The sequence below is a fragment of the Nicotiana attenuata genome, unplaced genomic scaffold, assembly GCF_001879085.1.
Source record: "Nicotiana attenuata strain UT unplaced genomic scaffold, NIATTr2, whole genome shotgun sequence".
Lineage (NCBI taxonomy): Eukaryota > Viridiplantae > Streptophyta > Magnoliopsida > Solanales > Solanaceae > Nicotiana > Nicotiana attenuata.
In genome coordinates, this window is record NW_017670790.1 from 315,076 (window position 1) to 336,508 (window position 21,433).

The following is a 21,433-nucleotide window of genomic DNA, read 5'->3' on the forward strand; positions in this document are numbered from 1 at the left end:
AAAAAAAACTTGGCCAAACACCTCAAATTTAGACAAAAGTACCTTTTGGGGAAAAAAGCACTTGTGGCCTTGGGAGAAGCTTGGCCAAACATGCTATGAATCAAGTGTATGCTTCAAAAATCTTGTTTGCTATTTTCTACCTTTTGAGAGACTTGCATTCTTAGTTATCAGTTTCCTCCCCAGTAAAATGACTCTTATAAGCAATTCAAACAGATTTCCAGGTTGCTTGCGGCAGTTTATGTACTTTCGACTTCTGATAAGTCTTTTAGTATACCACCTAGCAAAACAATCTCTGAAAGCCAATGGGCATCGTTCTTCCATCAAGCTTCAATTGGTACTTGTCTCAATCAACACTTCTTTTCTTGCCCATTGAAGAAGCAAAAAGCTGAAAATGTTGTGGATTATGAGGTATGTGTTCTTAGATTAGTTTGCATCAACAACTGCTCTACAAGAAGTTGTTTCTTTGTTGTGTTTGTTGTAAGGTTTTCACTAGTACTTTGTTATGAGTCTCAATTCAAATATTTTTATCTTTCAATTCAAATCCAAAATCATTTTGTTAATATTGATTCAAATTCCAAAATTTAATCTCAATTTAAATGTTTTTATCTTTCAATTTAAATTCAAATTAATTTTCTTATCTCTTTTTCTAATACTTATATCTTTCAATTCAAATTCGAAATCAAAATATTTTAGATCTCTATTCAAATATTTTTATTACAATGCTTATTAACTTTGTCCTAAAAGTGCCACGTGGCTCCTTTTTTAACAGGCCGCTTGGTATAATGTCAGGGCTTACCACTCTCCTTATATATTTTATATTTTTAGTTGCTCTTATCTATGTATTGCTACTGCATGTATTTTTATTCTGTATTCAACCCCTCAGCAAGTAATATATAATCGTGTATAAGTGTGTGGGTACTGTATATGTCGAAAAACGAAAATGGTACTGAAACTTTGTAATAATGGAGAATTTTGAGCTTTTGTGCGGGAAACAAAACGAAATCACTTGTGAGAAATGGTATGTGATGAGTTTTGGATTTAGGTGGGTCGAGGTTGGAAAGAGCAGAGGTTGGTGTTTTCTTCCCCTGTTTGTAAAGGGAAGTACAGGAGGTTGAACAGCTTTTTCTTTCCCTCCTAAATTGGATGTGAAGTCCAGTGTATATTTTCTACCCCTTTGTGATCATGCTCGATCCAACGGAAGTAAATCGTTGAACTTTTCTCTTCTTTATCCTTCTTCCCGTGAAACAAAATATTGTGTACGGGTTGGCTTCATCGGATGGATCCTCTAGAAGGCCTTAAAATATAAACTCTTCTTTGAAGATAGCAGACAGACATTTCTGATAAATCAGATAGAAAGTGAGATTAATTGGAAAGAAAAGCCAATTGAGGAAACCGATTTTATTCCAAGGAAAATGTTGAGCAGCAGTGTTCCAGAGTAAATCTAACGATTATGACTCCAAGGACATCTAACATTTCTGTTTGTACTTTGAAAGACTGCTAAGGTAAAGCCACAGCCTGCGAAGCTTCTACAAAATCTATGCTAAAGCCTAAAAGACAAGACCTACTACCAAATCTAACTTTTTTCCTGCACATAAGCTTATATTATCTATTTTTTTGCACCGTGCTGGGTACACTTATATTTTTTGATTTTCTGTTTTCAGGGTTCCTGTTCTTTGACACAACAGCATCTTGGTTCAGAAGAACCTAACATGTTCAGGTATTTCTTTGTCTGAGCATGAATCGAGGAGCTTTGCTTAGAAGATGTACTCACTTCTGTTCCATCTGCACCCTCTTTTAATGCAGGCTTGCACCTGAAACAGTTGAAGATCTTGAAGATTTTGTTTCGAGATTTTTTGAGAGCCTGCCTGCTAGTACAGTTGTCTGTCTTAGCTTGCTTGGACGCTCTGTTTCGAATTTGTTGACTGAATTGTTGCATTCTCCGCACCCCATTCAATCATGGGTTCTGTTATCCCGCATGAGCTCAACTAGTCAGCCTATCACTGTAATTTTGCCGGCACATTCTATTGTAAAAGGTAATACAGTCTTGTATTCTAAACGAAACAGTAAATTCATGAAAGATATCGTTGGCTTATTCTTCCTTCATGCCATCAGAAGCTTCAGATGATGTTGGCCAATTCGCTTCCAGTTTTCCATTTGAAGTCAAAGATAAGCACTGGCATTGCCCTTGGTTATCCAGCGTGGTTGATGATGTGGCACCAGTCTTTAGAGATATATTAGAGAATAATTACTTGTCCTCTTCTGTGCACCTGTTAGAGGATACTACAGAGAGCAGATCATCATGGTGGAAGTGGAGGAAACAACTTGATCAGCGCCTTGCTAAATTTTTACGGTTAGTCTTAAATTATTTTTCATCTCATTTAATGTTCCATGAAAAAGCTTGTCTCTCTGAATTTGGATCGGATCTTTCAATACGGAATTGCTTGGAGTTTTGGCTGTTTGCTAAAGTTCAGTTGAAAGGTTGGTGTTATGACGATGATTTTGTATAATTGTTGATGCCTTCACCTTTCCATCTGAAAGTTAAGAGAGAAGTCACTGAAAGTTATGTCTATCATTCCTATCATAATGCCAATTCACTTTCAAATAAGCACTCAAAGTATTGTATGTTTAACTTTATACGCCTCAGGAATCTAGAGGATTCATGGTTAGGTCCTTGGAGATACCTGCTTTTGGGTGAATTGTCAGAATGTGAGCTCCTGGATTCACTAGTGAAGAAACTTTATGATCATTTTAGATGTAAAACTGGAGCTGATGTTCATAAAAGCCTTCTTAAAGTAATTCTCGGAGCTGCGAAGTACGCTTGTGAGAAAGAAAGTCACGTTTCTCAGATGGTTTTAAATAAAGGATGTCACCTGCATGGAGGGGGTAATGGAAACTTCAAAGTGTTCGATAAGACATCTACCGAAGTTGATAATCTCTGTGATTCAGTATACAAGTCTATACTTGATGAAGCCCAAGAGATGGTAGAGACTGAATCCATACGTAGAAGACCAGTTATTCTTGTTTTGGATCTTGAGGTGCAGGTCTGTTTTCTTCTCTTCTTCCTTGTGTCTTGATTCAACTTTGTGCTTCATTATATTTTAAGTTTCTTATGCTAGCCAAAAGCTTTGCAGAAAGGAAATATAAAGTCCTGTGTTTCAAGAACTTGGAACTCTCTGGAAATGATAGAGTTTGTTATATATTGCTATTTGTTGTTTCATGTAGCCCGAGACATTGTGCATTTTTAACCTGAAAAAGCTTTAGTTATCTGGTTCTTACCTAAGTTTATGCAGTTGTTTTGCTAATTGGCAAAAGTCCAGTAACCTTTTTTAAACAGAAGGTGTTTTGGTTAGGAGAATAATGATCACTTTCTGCAGATGCTTCCCTGGGAGAACCTACCAGTATTAAGAAACCAGCAGGTTTATCGCATGCCCTCAATTAGCAGCATCAGAGCAACCCTGATCAAGTGTTGCCCATATCAACAAGAAGTTCAGATGCTAGAGTGCTACCAAGGATCTCCTATGGATCAAGGGGTTCCATCACATTCCATTCCTTTGATTGATCCACTGGATTCCTATTATCTTTTGAATCCAAGTGGAGATCTTAGCAGCACGCAGTTAGAATTTGAAAGCTGGTTCAGAGATCAGGATTTTGAGGTAATTTCTACTTTACTCCTGATATTAGAACAGTAAAAAGAAACCTTAAGCATCACATTTCACCAATTCTGCATGTGCATGTACTTTAAAAGTTCATCTATATCTCTACCCTACAAAAGTTACGTTCATTAAGTTTCTTCCTTTATGAATGCTAAAAGGACCCTATTATTTTTAATGAGTTTCAGCTGAAAAATGAGATATAGGTGTTTTCCTTAAATGGGAGGAAAATTCGCAGAAAGATTTTTTTTTTTAACCTATACAAAAAAATTCTCATGTCTCACTCAAATTAGAGTCTTGACCCAATAAACAGGAAAACAACTGGGGATCATAGAAATACAGATCTCTAATGTTTTAGCTTGAACTAAAGGCTTGATAGTAGAGTATCAATACTGTTTTAAAATGATTATTGACTTGAACTATCCTGATAAACCATGGTTTGTGGGTCCTAGACATAATAAGCTGAATGAAGAAATACACACACACACACACACACACACACACACTCATATATATATATATAGTATTTTATGTTGTTTTGTTTACTGTGGGAACTATAGTGGTTCTATCATTTTAGACTGTTTCCACTAAAAAGTAGTGATATCTGACTTTCTGATTATAAGTAAAAATTAGGATAAATAATCTTATGAGTCAATTGTCAACTATCTTAGTCCCCATATTAGTTGGGTCTGTTGTATGCTTCCTTTGTATATATTTTCGTCTATTAAGGTCCATTTAATATCAAAAGTATTCATTCTAGTTAAAACTATTTACATGTTGTCAACTTACTGCAACCTTCTTTTATGCTCTGCGAATATAATCGATCTACAAATAATTATATTATTTTACTTTTTTGTGCAGGGGAAGTGTGGAACTGCACCGGCAGTAGAAGAATTGGCTGAGGCTTTGAAGAGTCATGATCTTTTTATTTACTTTGGCCATGGAAGTGGTACGTTCAAAGTCTTGGAACTGATTCTCGACATTATCAGGGTGATTAAGTTTTACTTATTATTGCCTATATGCCCTATCAGTAATAATATGTTGCTATGTGGCATTTCAGGAGCACAATATATCCCTGAGCATGAGGTAAAGAAACTAGAGAGTTGTGCTGCTACTCTGCTTATGGGGTGCAGTAGTGGGTCGCTGCATCTGCATGGAAGCTATGCTCCTCGGGGTGCTGCCCTCGGCTATCTGTTAGCAGGTTCTCCGGTTATAATTGCTAATTTATGGGAAGTGACAGACAAGGATATTGACAGATTTGGAAAGAGCATGCTTGACGCTATCCTGAGAGAAAGATCAAATGTTTCTTTTAGATGTAATAAATGTGATACTCTTTCACATAAACTCGAGTCAATGAAAATTAGCGACAGCAAAAGAACTGAAAGGATTAAAAAAGAGAAAGATACAGCACCTTATATGTGTAAAAACAATACATCTACTAACCACTGTAACCACAGACCAAAGATTGGATCATTCATGGGGCAAGCTAGAGAGGCATGCACTCTCCCTTTTTTGATTGGAGCAGCCCCAGTTTGTTATGGCGTCCCCACTGGAATAATCAGCAAAAAGAATTTGTAATATTGTCACTTTAGTATATGATAATGTCAAAGTCCCATTCTTTTTTCTTCGTACTCTCAAGAATCTCCATCATATTAAATATCGTGGTTTGAGCTAATCAAAGATAAAAGATTTGCAGTATCGTCGTGATGAAGAATATCAATTCACTGAGAAATCTTTCAAATAGTATGAGAAGATATACGTGTATAGAAATTTATTGTGGGGATCCACACAATGCTTGAACAAGTCAAATCAGTGCGGGACATCGAATTTGCCTCTTGAATTTAATGATTCAGACTGCCGTGATGAGCTTCTACGTTACTAAGTTGTACAAATGTATTATTCAATTTGATTTAATTTTAATGTCATATTAATCTCCAACTTCCTGATAAAATAAAGTGAAATGTTTTTTTTTATGTGAAATGGTATTTGATAATTAGAGTTGTGTTTCGACATGAATATAATTTTGGGTTGTTTTTAAATTTTTGTAAGTGATTTGAGGTGAAAATTTTGAAAAATAATTTTTGGGTAGTTTCGAAATTCATCTTTAAATGGAAATCTAAAATTTTATGGCCAAACAATGATTTCAAAAGGAAAAAAATTCCGAAAGAAGGAAATCGTTTTTTATGGCCAGACGGGCCGTCGGGCCCTAAAATATTTATGTGGAACCCACATTCGACAATCTCTACACAGTTCTCTATTTTGTTTTACAATATTTTATGAAATTAATCAGCCTTGCATGTCAATTTAATAAATGCTGAAGAGCTATAAGGTCTTTCCTTAGCATACAATCACCAATCCCTAAGGATGAATGAACTTCACTGGACGGATAGATAATGGATTACGTACATACAAGTTTAAGTAGTAAAAGGTGAACAACAAAATTAAAATGTACATCAGAAATTGCATTCATACAAGAATTGACATATAAATGTTCAGGCAGAATAAGGAAATTACAGACTACCAATTACAGAGAAACTGATCTTTCTTTAAGTGCCCGCCAATAATTCTGAGCCATCCTACAATCTACCATGTATCAAACATCAATCAGAGGCAGATGCGCATGAGAATGTTAGAGCACAGTTAAATCCTAAACTAAGCCCTAAATTATTTCTTTTTCACAATTTTGAAACATACACAAATTACGTCTATCGCCGACCCGCATTGGCCTCTCTACGTCTTCGTCTCCTCCCAGAACGCCCCAAAAGGACCCTACCTTCACGACGAAGACGCCCAACTAGCGATATGCCACTATCATCATTATCATCCCCGCTATTGTCACTGTCTGCATCAGAGTACTCAAAACCACCGCTTGGGAGGTTTCCCTCAATACCACCAGCACCTCTATCCAAAGTGTCACTTATGTCTCTGTCATGCCGCCTCATAACCCGATTTGACGCAATGTTCCCTGCAGAACCAAAAGCCTGCAAAAACAGAAACATATTCATCAAATTGCGATCGATTCCCACTCCAAAACCTTCATTCCCATTCATCGCATTCACATCAAAACCCTCTTCATCCTCCGAATCAAAACCATAATGACTTCCTTCTATCACGTAATCACCAAATACCACCGCCCCTGGCATTGAAGAAGTTATAGTGCTGATAACATCATCCCTCTCTCGTTCCCGCTCAAGCCTTCTCCATTTTTGTTCAAGAAGAGGATCTACCTCACGTGGCCTGGCAGAGGGGTGCTCTGCCTTAACATGTTTTCGCATCTCCTTGTAGCTTCCAACAAATGAGCAATCATCCTGCATGCAGCTACGTGTCTTCATATTCAGATATTCTCTTGCAGGTTCAACCACAGTCCATCCCTTCACTTGGCCTCTACATAGCGGGCATGCAACTTCGATGACCTCGTTTTTCTCCGAAGGCAAAGTAGAAAACAGGCTCGCAGTTGTAGTATCAGTAGGACCCTGCATAGATTGATTGTCATCTGGCAGTGTTTCTTTAGTGTAGGCTTTCTTGTACTGATCGAGGCAGTTTGAATAGCGTAAGCTAGTTCCGCACATGTAGGGGCGGCAGCCTTTGTCATGAGAGGAACACAGGAGCAGCACAGCATTATGGGGATATTCCATGCATACGGAACAAGTTGCATCTTCCCAGTCTTTCTTCTCAAAGATTTTGGAACATTTCTTTTGGTGCACATGTTCACAATGATCTGCAGATGGCAAAGGGTATGGTGTGGCCCTGCATCGTCGAGAACCAATCCTACGTCGTCCTGTGGTCCCTTTAGCCATTTTTCCTAGAAAAATCTGCAGGAGCAGAACTTCAATATTTAGCAAGATAGCACTACATTAAAAAAGAGCATAGTCATATCCTCAGAATATTTTATGAGTGTTCAAGTAAAGTATGCTTCCTAACTTCTTTACCATATCTTGTTTAACTAGTATCTCCTTCCTATTTTATGGTTCAACACATGACAAAAGAACAGAGATCTAGAGCAAGAATTTCACTACATGACAGGTTTCAACAAATCATAAATTTCAGTGACCTTGAGTAAGTGCTCTAGCTATCCATAGGGCATAGGTTGCTAAGAACAGGGAAAACAGATCGAACACAAAACTTAGAAGAGCCATGTGTTTGCTTGTTTTTCTGGTCTGTCTATGTATGTAAAATGGAAGCATGAAGCTCAATCAAGGAAAGAACAATAGTGCAGACCTTTTGCAAGAGGACCAGAGATTATACCGAGTAACATAGAGCCATCATTAAATACAGAGTGACATGCAAATAGAGAAATAGTGCATCCATGTGATAATCAATAAACATCAGATCAGCCAACGAATTCCCTCAATCTCAAACTAGATGGGGTCAACTATATGAATCCCTTGTATCAATTCTGCTCTACCAAGCTGAATATTTAGAGGACAGTCAAATTTTACACAATAATTTGATAAATCAAACCAAAACTTTTGTAAATCAAATCTGGTCAAAAAGCAAATTACGTTTATCTTTTGGAATTCTGAGTCCACTTTGACTGGGTAACTGCCCGTAATATGTTGTTAAGTTAAAATACACAAGTATTCATATAAAGCAATAACCTAGACCCACAATATGAATTTTAAATAAAATAATAATAATAATTGCACTCTCAAAACAAAAATAGACAATTCAGTTGAATAGATAAAAAATGACAATAACATCTCAAACAGCAAACAAAAAGCTATACTTCAAACAATAGGAATAGCAAATGCATTTAGTTGGATATGATCACAGAAGACAAATCAGCTCGGAATCCCCTCAAAATAGTAGAGAGAGGGATTTGAAAACAAATCAGCTTGGAATAAAAGGCCAGCTCAGAAAAAATCGGGTAACATCATCCATGTATTTGCTGTAAGAGACAGCAAAATACGCCCTCTGCTTACTGAGAAAACCAAGGAAATATACAGATTGATTCCAAAAAGATCAAAGACCACAGAAGACAGAAGTGCAAGAACTTTCATTTCCATCAAGAAGACAACTACAGACTCCTGTCTCGACATGCACAGAAAGATAATTAAATGAGATCTCTGAAGTTGCCTGAAAAGCATCAGGTGCTAGCGGCTAAATCACAATTCTGATACTAGACATCGTTGACCTCATATTCTACTGAAGGAATGGATTCAAAATTTGGAATATGTATCTTGCCCTAGACTTTATACCTAAATACTCTTAAAATTTACTTCAATCCGTCTTCCCTTGCAGGAACAATGAGGAGGGAGAGTGAAAGAATCTAATGGTACACTATCACCCAAAAGAAGGAAAACCAAGGCATCATGATTCAAGGAAGGAACTCACTAGTCAACTTCCTCAGAAGAATGAAAATATGTGAAAATATAAGTGTGAGTATGTGTGTGCGTGCGTGAAACAACAACAACAAAAATCTGCATTACAAAATCTAAAATGAAAAGTCTGATCAGCAATTTAAAAAGTTAAATGAAAGACACCTAAACATTCAACCTATTACTGCAATTCACTAAATCATCGCCCTTGAGAAAAGAGAAACTATTTCAATAACCTCTCAAATGTCAGCTCCTAATATATGATTGGAACTACTAAAGCTACAGATCCCATCATAACTTAGCCCCCCCCCCCCCTGCGCGGAGATTCTAGCTCAAAGCTCAAGTATCACCATCAACTCCCGAAACAACAAAAAATGACACACTGATTAAACAATCTATCAGTTTTGAATTACAACAATGGCGATCTGACTATCACAAAATTGGGGAATTCAGAGGCTGTCAAGACCATAGCAATCCAAGCACTTGATCACATTGACATACCGCAATAACAAGTCATTAAAAGCAACTGTGCACTAACATAAAAATCAATTTTTGCAATTTCTTAGACAGAATTGCCTTAGTCAATTGTATAATTCAGACCGTCAAGCTAAATTGATCAGAAAAGAAATGAAAAGACTCACACTCGCCTTGAGTTTGGAGCGAATCTGGATCCAAAAAATGATAATTGTAAGCAACAAAAAAAGGTACACGCTAGCTATATATATATACTCCCCAATTTATCTACTACAGACGCAAAAGGGGAGGTTCAGAAAATGCACCCAATACACGAAACAACGTGCAAAATCACGCGAGAAGACAGTTAATAAAACGAATTAATTAATACTCCAATAATTCAAAAACTCATTACAGCGAAAATTCATTTAAATAAAACAATAAAAACAAAGACAAGCACATGACGCCTTGACCTTTTATAACCTCCCCATCAATCTCAGATTCACCATTAATTTAATCGAATTATCACATCCTTCAATTGTCCCATTATCCACAATATCCCACAAAAAAAAAGTAATTAAAATAGAAGGATTCTTACCGGAAAAAATCAATTGATTAAATATGGAGTATGAATTGGTAAAAATATGAGGGGAGATAAAAAGAGAGAGCTAGGGTTTTTCTGGTAAAAAAAGGAGAGATCTGAGAGGGAATTAAATTAGAGCGCGGGCATTTGTGTACAAAATGGAAAATAAATATAAAAGAAAAATTATTGGGTTTTTGGATTGGAGGAAAGAGAAAATAAAAATGAGGGGAAGCGAAAAAAAAGGGAAAATGAGAGAGAAAGAGAGAATAAATGGGATTCGTGGAGTCATTTCTACGCTACTCTTTTTCTCTTCTCTTCTTTCTCTTTTTCTCGTCTCGAATGCAGTTAGTTGGAGAAAAGAGAAAAGTTCAGGTGGCGGTCTTACGCGCGGGCTGAACGATTAGTACTCACGCTCCCATTATTCTATCTCCAAATGTTTTGGCAAAGAAATTAGTGTAACTTCGATTAAACCCGAACGGAAATTTATTTTTCAAGCAAAGCTCCATAGCTTCCGGCTTTTTGTATTGAGATTTAGAGCTGTGTCACGCTCCTAGAAGCTGTGTTGTGCACGCACTGTGCCATCTCAGCAGATTGTGTTTAATAGGTACATTTTTGGTAGAGATAAGTGTTCAATAGGTACAAGCTTTAATACAGGTGTCTAAGTGAAAAAATCGGGCAAGTCTAAGGGGCTACACATGTATTTGGCCTTTCTTAAGTACAACAAATATCCAAGATATTACTCCATAACTTTCTAGAAACTTCTTCTAATTATAATTTTTACTCTTCCAAAAAATCAACTTTACTTTTTCACACTCCCTCTTAAAGTGATTTTTTGGAAGCTATCCCAAGCTTGTCACAGAAGAACTCAACCGATGCTTTAGGACGTGTCTCGGTGAAGATCTCAGCACTATTTTTCTGGCTCGTCTTGCTTCCCCGAATACTGAAGGTTCTTTAATTGGTCCTGCAAAGAAACAGGAATAGGTACTGACAAAATTTTCATCTCTGAAACGAGCTGGCTTGACAATATTTCTTTTAGGCCTTCCTGAAACTCTTGAATCATCTCCTTGTTGAGTTTCATGTTGTTGAGTTCTCGGGCACCCCCTTTCTCTTAGCTCCTTGACAACTGTATTAGCTAAAGAAGTACTTGTAATGGGCAAATTCGATGCTTCAGGGTTCAAGAGTTTATAACCTGCCCCTTCTTGCGCAACTCCATAATACAAAGAGACTTAATCGAATATGACATCCCTTGAGACAACAAAGAGATGAGTTTTAGGATCCATGCACCTCCATCCCTGTTTTCTTTCATCATATCCGACAAAAACACATTTCCTTGCCTTGGCATCCAACTTGGTCCGTTGAGAATCCGGAATGTGAACATAACAAAAAGAGCCAAAAACCCTGAGGTATTTTACGCTAGGCTTTTCTCCAAACATTAATTCATAGGGAAACTTCATATTATCTGAAGAAAACAGCATCTTGTTAATCACCTACGCTGCACATTTCATACCTTCAGCCCACAAGGCTCTAGGTAAATTCTTGGCATGAAGCCAACTCTTACATGTCTTAGTTAAGTGTCGGATCTTCCTTTCAGCCACTCCATTTTGTTGTGGCGTATCAGCACATGTGAGTTCTCTTTTAATGCCATGTCGACGACAAAAGGAAAGAAATTTATCTGAAGTGAACTCACCGTCATTATCAGTTCGCAGCCGCCTTATTTTGGAATCGAGTTCGCCTTTAACTGTTTCTTTGAACTCCACAAACTTATTGAAAACTTCTGGCTTGTGCTTCACAAAATAAACCCAAGTGAATCTAGTAAAATCATCAATGAAAATTAGCATATAAGAATAGCCTGGGAATGAAGGAGTTCTCGTTGACTCCATCAAGTCACTGTGAATAAGTTCTAGTGGGGCATTGCACCTTGACAAGGATCTGTCAAATGGAAGACGATGTGCCTTTCCATATTGACATCCTTCACAAAACTCTCCTCTACCAAAATTTCTTAAGTTAGGCAATTCTTTTACTAGATTCAATTTTACCATGGCTTTTAATTTATTCATGCTAAGATGTCCATGTCTAGCATGCCAAAGATGTGTATTATCATTGCTACTCATCTTCTCAATATATGAATTAGAGGCAGATAAGACACATAAATCGTTAACTCTCTTACCGGAGTAAATAATATCTGCCTCGAGCACCTTAATATTTCGGAGAAACTTCACATCATGTGGGCCAAATAGCAAATAATTTCCAGCATATACAGCATTTGCTACTGAAAATAAATTTTTCTTCATACCTGGAACATAATAGACACTGTTGAGAGTGATAGAGTCTTCTTGCTTCTCGTTGACTACAACAATTCCTTCCTTCTCTACTTGATGGACTGTATTATCTGCTGTCACAATGACATCATGTCCATTGTATTCGCGAAAGGTGGAGAATTTGGATTGACCTCCAATGAGATAGTGCCCACATCCTGAATCCACGATCCATTCTCTTTCAAAAGTTATGGAAGCCATGGCATTTATTGTACGAGTCTTCTATGCGAAGCACTTTCCCAGTCTTCTTCTTCTTATTCGGCAGCTTTCTTGGTTTGAACCATATTGCTCTCTTTGGCTCGACAATATCTTTTTATATGTCCGACTTTGCCACAACAATAACATTTTAAATGCTTTTTACCGTTGCTGGAAGACTCTACCTTCTTTCCTGGCGAGCTTGAACTACTTGAAGATCGAAAGTACATGCTATCTCTTGAATTCCCTTTAAATTTACTCTTATCAGCGACAAGAGCATTTTCTTTCCCTGCTTTGATAGATACACCAGCCATCTGTTTGGGTAGTAGCTCCTGTGACGATAACAAATTCTTAAATTCTTCCAAAGATGGTTGTTGAACCCATCCTTGAATCGATGTAACAAAGGGAATATATTCTGGCTTTAAACCACGAATAATAATTCTTCTTATTCGTGCTTCAAAGATAGCCTCGTCCGGATTTAATAGAGAAATCTCGGAACACAAATTTTTAACCTTCAAAAAATACTCGGCGATAGAGAGATTACCTTGAGTGATGTTAGCTAACTCATTCTCCAAAATCTGTAGTCGAGCTTCATTCTTGTTGTTGAACAGCCGATCGAGGTCCTCCATATTTCATGAGCTGATTTATACCTTATAATATGATCAACTAAATTAGGAGAGATAGACCTCTTTATGATAAACTCCGCCTTAGCATTAATCTGCTTCCGCTTCTTACGTGCATTGCTATTTCCGGTGTGTCAGCAGGAGGGCTTGTGTTACTTCCATTGACAACTTCCCACAAATCCTCACCAACAAGTATGACTCCATACAAGTCTTTCATACCTTGTAGTTGGACTGGTTCAATAACTCCATCCCCGGTCCATTAGCACGACCACCCAAATCCATTTAGAGAAACCAGTTGAATCAACCACTAACCCAACCTTGCAAATATATCTAGAAGCCAACTATGACTCTGATACCATGTAAAAAATAGTAGAAGAAGAGTATTATTTGGAGACCTTCTGCTAGCCCAAGATCGTTAACTAAGATTGGAGGATTTAACTAAAGAAGAGGAAGCTTGAAAAGAGAAGAGAGAATTTTGAAAGGAGAACTTTGTTATTGAAGAACACTTTCTTGAATTTGGCTTCATTACAAATGCCTAAGGCCACTTCATTTATACTTGTCTAAGGATGATTCAAGATACAAAAATAATCTAGACAATTCTATTACCTTCTACTAATATCTTCCTTAAATATCCAAGACTCTAGAATATCTAGATATTTCTTGAGTACAACGAATATCCAAAACATTACTCCATAACTATGAAACTTCTTCTAATTATAACTTTTACTCTTCCAAAAAATCAACTCTACTTTTTTAGCAGAAATTTCTTGAAAATGAATAGACAATGGTACGAGTAAATTCATGACATGAAAAACTAAATTTCATTTGAGGAGCAAATTATTTATTCATAAATTTATTGTAGATCTGCGTTTTGTTTGTCACTCTACGGTGAATCTCACGCAGGATGAGTGGTTGAGGATTGGTGTTTGCATATTTTGAGTCTTTAAGACGTGTAGTGTTGTTTCATTAACATAGGGAGACGTGACGACAAGCACAATGCCACGTCGTCTTTTAAGTTTTCGAAGGTACTACAGGAAAAAGATATGGTACAAGGCATATTCCTATTTTATGTTTTCTCACATTTTTCGAACAAATTTCAGATCATAGTAGCCATTTTAAATAAATAATACTCCTAGTACTAATATTTTTCAGTAACCTAGTACTAAGGAAAAAGTTAATTTTAAAAGCAACTTGTCCATGTCCATTTCCAGAAAATAAAAACTTCATTATTTTTTTTCCTGCCTAATAATAAATATTAGTATGTTTTTTCCCTTCCTATAAACTTCATTATACCGGTGATAGTATTAAAATTCTCATAATGGAAGATAAATTATGATTATTAATATTTAACATAGTTAAAAGAGGAAGAGAAACACAAAATAGTCCCACTTAACTAGGGGTGTTCATAAAAATCCGAAAAGCCGAACCAAACCGACCAAAAAAAGATACATTTTAGGTTTGATTTGATTTTGGTTTTGAATTTTAAAAATCGAGCAAATTTCGTTTGGTTTTGATTTTAATAAAAAAGTTACCGAAAAAACCGACTATAAAAGTAGCTATTTAAATTTATTACTACACCTATATATATATATATGTATATTTTATATAAAGTTTCTAAAATTTTATTGTACATATTAGTTGTTTGCATTTTAGTCTAGTCCTTTGCTATTACAATAATCTAATTCTTTGCCTTGACATTCTAGTTTGATTGGGTAGTTTTCTTTTGCTATGTAAAAGAATTTATTTCATGTTAAAAATAATCGATTTTTAATTGAGTACTTAAATTATTCATCACTATTTGATTCAATTATCATCAATATATTTTGGTAAATGATAGATTTCTCAAAGAGCAATTGGTTTGATAGTATTACGTTGAAAGTGTAGTTGCCGGAATATATGTTTGGTAGTGTATTTCTCATATTTAAGGAAAAACCCGATAAATAATCGAAAAAATCAAAAAAACGACAAAAACCGAATCGATAAAAAAGCGACTTAGTTGGTTTGATTTGGTTCCAATATTTTAAGAACTGATTTACTTAGTTTGGTTTCTTTTTAGGTAAAAACAGATCTGAACCAAACCATGAACACCCCTGCACCTAACTAGTATCTCTCTCTCCTCACAAGACCCCCTCTCACTCTAGTTGCAATAGCCTTTTTATCCTACCTTCATTTGGTAAGAATAGGGCGATTGTTTCATTGTCGAACCGAATACATTCAATTTTGTTTACCTGCTTTTCTTCTCCCAACTGTCAAAACTTTAGCCTCATATTCTATGTTAGTTATTATTTATAATATATTATAATTAAAAGCTATTGGTTGTCTTTTTAAAGAGGTGTGTAGAAACTTTATAAAACAGATAGCATGGACCAGAGATAGTAATTTGTTTAAAGAAAATTACACCTAATATTCCAATTTTAGAGATCATAATACAAAAGGCCATTATTTGGATAAAAAGCTGTGGCTTGTTCCATCTTTTTTGGGATTAATCTAGCCATTGTCTCACGTGAAACTTTGCAGGTTTACACAGGGATTGGATCACCACCCAATTTAAGCATACAATATGTGTCACATGCCATGTTACTACTCTGTCACAATTTTCCTCTTTTTTACAAGAATACTCTAAGTTATCATCTCACATGAACCTCGCTTTCATCCTTAAAACCAATCACAGCCAACTACGGAGGGAAAAAAAGAATCCAGAAAAGTATACAAAGAATGAAAAGGGGGCCAATAAGGAAGGAGCGGGCTCAATCTTTTTTTGCCTAAATACATAGATGAAATGTTAAAGAGAAAAACAGTTGTTAAAGCAACAGCCATAAATACCACAGCTAGAGAGAAGCTCAGTTCAAAAAGGAAAAAAGAAATAAAACGCGAAAAAATGCTCAACAGAAGAGAGGGTGGAAGGCAAATTGAGAAAGCACATTTCTGGACTTCTAATTGATGTTACATACTAAACCCCCTTGGGGCCATATTAGTATCCTAGGGAGCTTTGGTGGCGTCATCTCCAGGTAGATCATCTTCATCGTGGTAGATGTTTTCTGCCATCTGCCAGATTTGTAGTATATTGTCCTCAGCAACACTAGCGACGACCCAGTCTTCACATGGGTTCCATGAGAAGTCGGAAATTTTACTTGTATGGCCACCATGAATAAAGAGCAACTCCGGTGGCCCATCTTCTGCATCTTCTGGTGTTTGTTCTTCATCAATCCTGAAACAAAATCAAAAAGTGAATTTCAGGTTTACTGCTGCCTGTAGGTCTCAAGGGAAACATTAATAGTGATTCCACCGAATCCTCCAAAAATCCCATGTAAACACCATAAAATCAAAAATAGAAAAAGCAAAGACATTTAAGCCTAGACTGCTAGACGTTAATGTATCACTGAGCAGATTTTTTTTTTAAACAGCAAATTGTCATATGGTTAAAACTAGTTTCTTTGTAATTCTGGTTAAAGTACAAGATCTCAAATCCTCGACGCATTGATATCTATAATGTCAACGTCCAATTCTTAGACAACAATTTTTGTTACATAGCAAAAACACTAGAAGAGACACCAAGTAATTCAGTAAATAAATGTAAATGCTTTTTTTTTTTGAGAACGAAAATAAATGTAAATGTTTTGAAACTGAATTTTGAAATCCCAGATGGCAGATACTGAGACTGGGATCAGAAACTCAGATTCGGACCACATGATACTACAATTGTACATCTGGAGCATCATGTGCACAAATCAACATGGAACTTTAATTCCACACATTCCAGTACTCAGTGGAGCATATGATGTAGTCATTTTCACATGTTAGGACAATTCGGTATTGACTCAAACACACAAAAGGATGAGCCTACATCAGACAATGAATTGGCATAACTTTTTAAGCGCACTTCTGTACTAGGTGATTTTCTGAAGGAGTTCAGGGGCTTTGTGCTAGGTTGGAGAAGAGGGAAGGAATGGGGTAAGATAGATCCTAACTTTAGGTGAACTATAGCACGCAAGACAAGGGAGGTGTTAACATACAGATGGAATCATTAAAAAACATCAAAGAGCTACACAGAACACACAAGCCCATTTTTAAAGACCTGTGACTAATAAAAATACCCACTTGACAGACAGAACATTCACTCTGACATTACAATAATACTAGTAGTGATAGTTGAAAGAGCAACCTGCTTAGATCCCAAACCATGAGCCTCCTACCAAGGCAACAAGAAGCTAAGATGGTTTCATTCTTCGGATTCCATCCAACCTGGAAAACCTCCTCCCTGTAGAAAAGTTACAAGTAAAGCAAAGATGACTAACTGTAAAACCGTATGTATGAGCTTCCATGATACACTTCAAACTTTTTATTATATTCCCTCCGTCCCAATTTATGTGGCGGTGTTTGACTAGGCACATAGTTTAAGAAAGAGATGAAAACTTTTGAAACTTGAGGTCTAGAACAAGCCATAGAAACTTGTGTGGCTATAAATCGTTTCACTAAGGGTAAAAATGAGAAATTTAAAGTTAAATTGTTTTTAAATAAAGAAGTATGACATTCTTTTGAAGATAGACTAATAATGAAAGTAAGACACATAAATCGGGACATAGAGAGTACTATTCGTCATGACTGATGAGGGTACCAACATTTTCCTCAGAAGTATATGTAAGGAAGACATCTTACTTGTGACAGTCCAAGGTATGCAGTGCAGTAGAAATCTTGCGTAGATCAAATAATTTAACTGTCTTATCGGTAGATCCTGTTGCTACAACCCATTCATTAAAGGGGTTGAAAGCTAAGCAGTTAACCTGATCAAAAAACAAGAAGGTCAACCATGCAGAATTATGTACTCAAACATGCTTTTTTACCAACACCAAGATCTACTTCACTGCAATAAGACATTGTTTTTTGCCGAATAAGCAATGTACAGTAAAGTTCATCCTTCGCACACAAAAGTAATCAGAACAGCATCACAATGCACCCTCATAAGAGAATTGTATATCTAAAGAAGCAGCATATAGTATTTTAAATTCGATACCTTCTCCTTGAAGCCCCGCCACCACCCTTTTTTTCTTTCTTTCTTTTGTGCGCGCGTGGGGTTGTTGTTGGGGTTGGGGTTTGGGGGGGGGGGGGGGGGGTAACCGAGTCTCCTTGAGCCATTTAAAGTAAAAGTTCACAAACAGAACATAGGGAAGCAATCAAAATATGACATGTTAGTTCAAAGAATATCTAAACTATAGCATGCACCTAAAGTCAACCTAACAGAGTGGAAAAAGCATATCACAGGCTTCATCTAATGGGTGTGTTACTAAATCAACTGATTCTGTGGCATGCCAGGTGGGGATGGAAGTATACAGCTAATGGAGCAACAGGAAGAGGCACCAGATTGTATATATGCAACAAAAAGCAATCCAGACATGAAATCAAATTTACAAACAGCACTAATACTTGTTAGCATATTCCGATATTGTAAAATCCAAATTATGAATATAGGAGTATGGGTAAAAATGGTAAATACAAATTCTAGTTTTAAGAGAAAATGTCATTCCATGGAAGAACCAAAAGACTGCCAACTATGTTAATAAGAAATACCCATATAGTTCCTCCAAAACTATGCTGCTCGGATCCTCCAAAAATGCTGCAGAGTGTGTAGGATCCTCCAAAAGTTGTACATTTTTTTGAGGATCCACCAACGGAGCGGCAGCACTTTTTGGAGGATGCGAGCAACATAGCTACAAAAGGCCAAAGGAAAGCGCTGTCAACTGCATAAATATGGAAAATCCCAGCTAAGAAGTCCAAGACGCACCTCGCTTTGATGTGCGACTACAGATTGTATAGGCTTGGTCACCGATGGAGTCCGCAGATCCCATATGTGCAGATACTGATCATCCCCAACAGAGCCAAATAAATACTCGTGCCTCAGATGCCATGCTACATCCTCTACGACACCTTCATGAATCTATACATTTCAATATTAGAATATATCAAGAAAGGTTGACAAAAGCATAATGAGAAAATAATCCGAGAGACAAGACTTCCAGGATCGGTCAACTGAAACTTCAGGCAGCAAAAAGCAGAGATGATGTGACTGCCGACTCTAAATATCCTTTGAGGTAAAAGTTGGGACACTATTGGAAGTTTCAGTTTGCCTTCTGTAACATGATATTAATTACAAAGGCTACGCGGTCTGTGAAGAGAACTCATGCTATTCTACTTCAGTTTCCCTTCTTTTACTTCCAAGGTGCCTGAGGATATTTGCTGGAAGGATAGTATACAAGATCATCTCCATATATCAATTATAGTTACTTTCACGAGACAAAACTACAAGCAGTAAGCAGAGAAACAAGTGACAACAACATGCAGTGTACCAAGGCAGTAAGCTATGCAGATTCGTCAAGAAAGCATAAGGCATACCTTAAATATCTGCATAGCATCTAGAGCCTTATTTTTGGGAGTGGCATTGATGTCCCATAAACATATCTGAGCGTCATCTGAACCACTCAATAAATGACCCTGCTTAAATTGACTCCATGACAAACCATAGCCCTCTGTGCTGTGGCCTCTTAATCTCAAATCTGGATTGCATGCACCATCTAGAGGAGGCTTAGATGGATGTTTACTATAGTCAAAAACATAAACTTCAGCACTAATTGTCTTAGTCGCGATGATGAATGAGTTTTGGGGCATATATCGAGCCCGATTAACCTCTCCATCATGATTTATCTGTTGGATTATTTGTACCTGAAAGAGAAATATTTGTCATTATAAATATCAGTCAATGTTAAAAGAGATGCACCAAGTTCACTCTGATGTTGATGGGGAAATAATAGCACAGCAAAAAAATGTGGAAATGGGGCCTCCAAACGATCTGAATTGGCACCAATAGACCATTTTAAAAGACTTCTCAGACAACTAGAGTTTAGGGATCCATGTCCCAATAGAGAATTCATTATCAAATTTCTACTGAATCCACATGCCAACAATAACTTCTTATAACAGTAACATCAATCTACACGAATAGGACATAGGCATAAGTGGTATTCACATAAGAAGCTTTTCAAAGTTCCTCGGCTGGCTATTCAAAACTTCATTAATTCTCTCCCAAAACAATGTGGTTTGTCATTAGAACCTTTGTATTCAGTAGTGTGGAGCTACATAATCAACAGTTTTAGAATTCTAACCAAAGCAGCAAGCATTAGCTAATTGTTACTAGCCATTTCACCTAAGCTACCAGCAAAATATTACTGAGTTCGGCTTCAAGGACCACTACTCATATTATAGCCTCAAGTGGCCTCCTTATAAGAAGAAATATTTCAACAATATCAGGACTCAGGAAGAAGCAGGGGAATGATGAAAACTCAAACTACAACAGCACATCTAACTTCAACAAGATTGTGTCAGTCAAATACTTCACTCTTCCAAAAGAGATTAGCATGTTAAGTGCCACATTGAATCAGAAAATATTGTGCTTTGGGTGCTAATTGTGCTCGGCATCTTTTTTTTTTCTCTTTTGGTGAATTTTTAAATTTACCTTAAGCTGAAAACCAAGAGTTAAACTAGTCAACTTTCAATTCACTACACCCTAGTAAATAAGCTGCAAAGGAGAAAACTTTAGGCCACATAATCTGTCACATAACCTCAGAGCTAGCATAATCCAATAAATCGCACAAAATTATGACCTTTACACCTGAATTAAAAATATATATAACAATAAAGCAGCTAGAAACTCCCAGAACACTGAAAAAGGGAAATCCGCATGACAGTCAAAAATTAGAAGAGATTTAAACCTTGCCATTGGCGCAACCAAATCCACCAAATTCAGACCGATCATCATCATAATGTCTGGCATCATTCTCAGCATCCTCGAGAGGGAGCTGAACCTGAGCAAGCATGAGATAGTTGGGCTCATTTTCGGATGTGTGGGTCCCCAAAATCATCTTCTGAACGGAATAATCTTTTCCCGGCGGCTCTTCCCGGTCGGGTAACCATTCGACGGTAAGTGAAGGCCATTCGAGCGCGTGGGTAATAACCAGATCGTAAAGAAAAGGTGTGTTCTTCTTCCAAATCTTGTACTCTTCGTTTATCAGCCTCTCCTCAATTTCACCTCTCATCTCATCCTCGTCTTTCCCCATTACACGGATTTCAGCACTGCCCTTTGGATTTTATTTTTTTTCCTTCTTGCTCTTTGAGTGTGTGCGGTTGCGTGGGGTTTTTGTGGAGTTTGGGGATTTTTACGAGGGTTTGTAGAGATTTGGAGGGAACGGTATTTTTCAGTGGGGTTCTCTTTTTTTGCGGGATTGTGGATTTTCTGAAAGGTTTTATA

The 21,433-nt window shown here is 36.9% G+C and overlaps 3 protein-coding genes across 7 annotated transcripts in view; 1 reads left to right on the forward strand and 2 right to left on the reverse strand.

The window, feature by feature from the left end:
- Positions 1-5,275, forward strand: part of LOC109243351 (separase) — a 22,397-nt gene extending 17,122 nt beyond the window's left edge. For both annotated transcript variants that reach the window (XM_019410266.1, XM_019410267.1), the window contains exons 21-28: positions 214-408; positions 1,662-1,717; positions 1,804-2,033; positions 2,113-2,350; positions 2,645-3,041; positions 3,375-3,653; positions 4,512-4,599; positions 4,711-5,275. In XM_019410266.1, coding sequence (XP_019265811.1) covers positions 214-408; positions 1,662-1,717; positions 1,804-2,033; positions 2,113-2,350; positions 2,645-3,041; positions 3,375-3,653; positions 4,512-4,599; positions 4,711-5,228 — 2,001 coding nt within the window. In that variant the 3' untranslated portion in view covers positions 5,229-5,275. The remainder of the gene's footprint in view (positions 1-213; positions 409-1,661; positions 1,718-1,803; positions 2,034-2,112; positions 2,351-2,644; positions 3,042-3,374; positions 3,654-4,511; positions 4,600-4,710) is intronic.
- A 794-nt stretch (positions 5,276-6,069) lies between these two features.
- Positions 6,070-10,312, reverse strand: LOC109243352. Of its 4 annotated transcripts, none has more exons than XM_019410268.1 (2): positions 10,020-10,312; positions 6,070-7,462 (listed from the first exon to the last, which is right to left on the reverse strand). In XM_019410268.1, the coding sequence occupies exon 2, from the start codon at positions 7,445-7,447 to the stop codon at positions 6,356-6,358; it is 1,092 nt and encodes a 363-aa protein (XP_019265813.1). In that variant the 5' UTR covers positions 7,448-7,462; positions 10,020-10,312; the 3' UTR covers positions 6,070-6,355. The 4 variants fall into 4 exon arrangements, with proteins under 4 accessions (XP_019265813.1, XP_019265816.1, XP_019265815.1 ...); XM_019410271.1 differs by lacking the exon at positions 10,020-10,312 and adding an exon at positions 9,895-9,986; XM_019410270.1 differs by lacking the exon at positions 10,020-10,312 and adding an exon at positions 9,616-9,750.
- Positions 10,313-15,868: 5,556 nt separating this feature from the next.
- On the reverse strand, positions 15,869-21,400 carry LOC109243353 (WD-40 repeat-containing protein MSI1). Its single transcript, XM_019410273.1, has 6 exons — positions 20,898-21,400; positions 19,525-19,851; positions 18,917-19,069; positions 17,794-17,918; positions 17,300-17,395; positions 15,869-16,345 (listed from the first exon to the last, which is right to left on the reverse strand). Exons 1-6 carry the CDS (start codon positions 21,240-21,242, stop codon positions 16,117-16,119), a joined length of 1,275 nt encoding a protein of 424 aa, XP_019265818.1. The 5' UTR covers positions 21,243-21,400; the 3' UTR covers positions 15,869-16,116.
- Between the last annotated feature and the right edge of the window lie 33 nt (positions 21,401-21,433).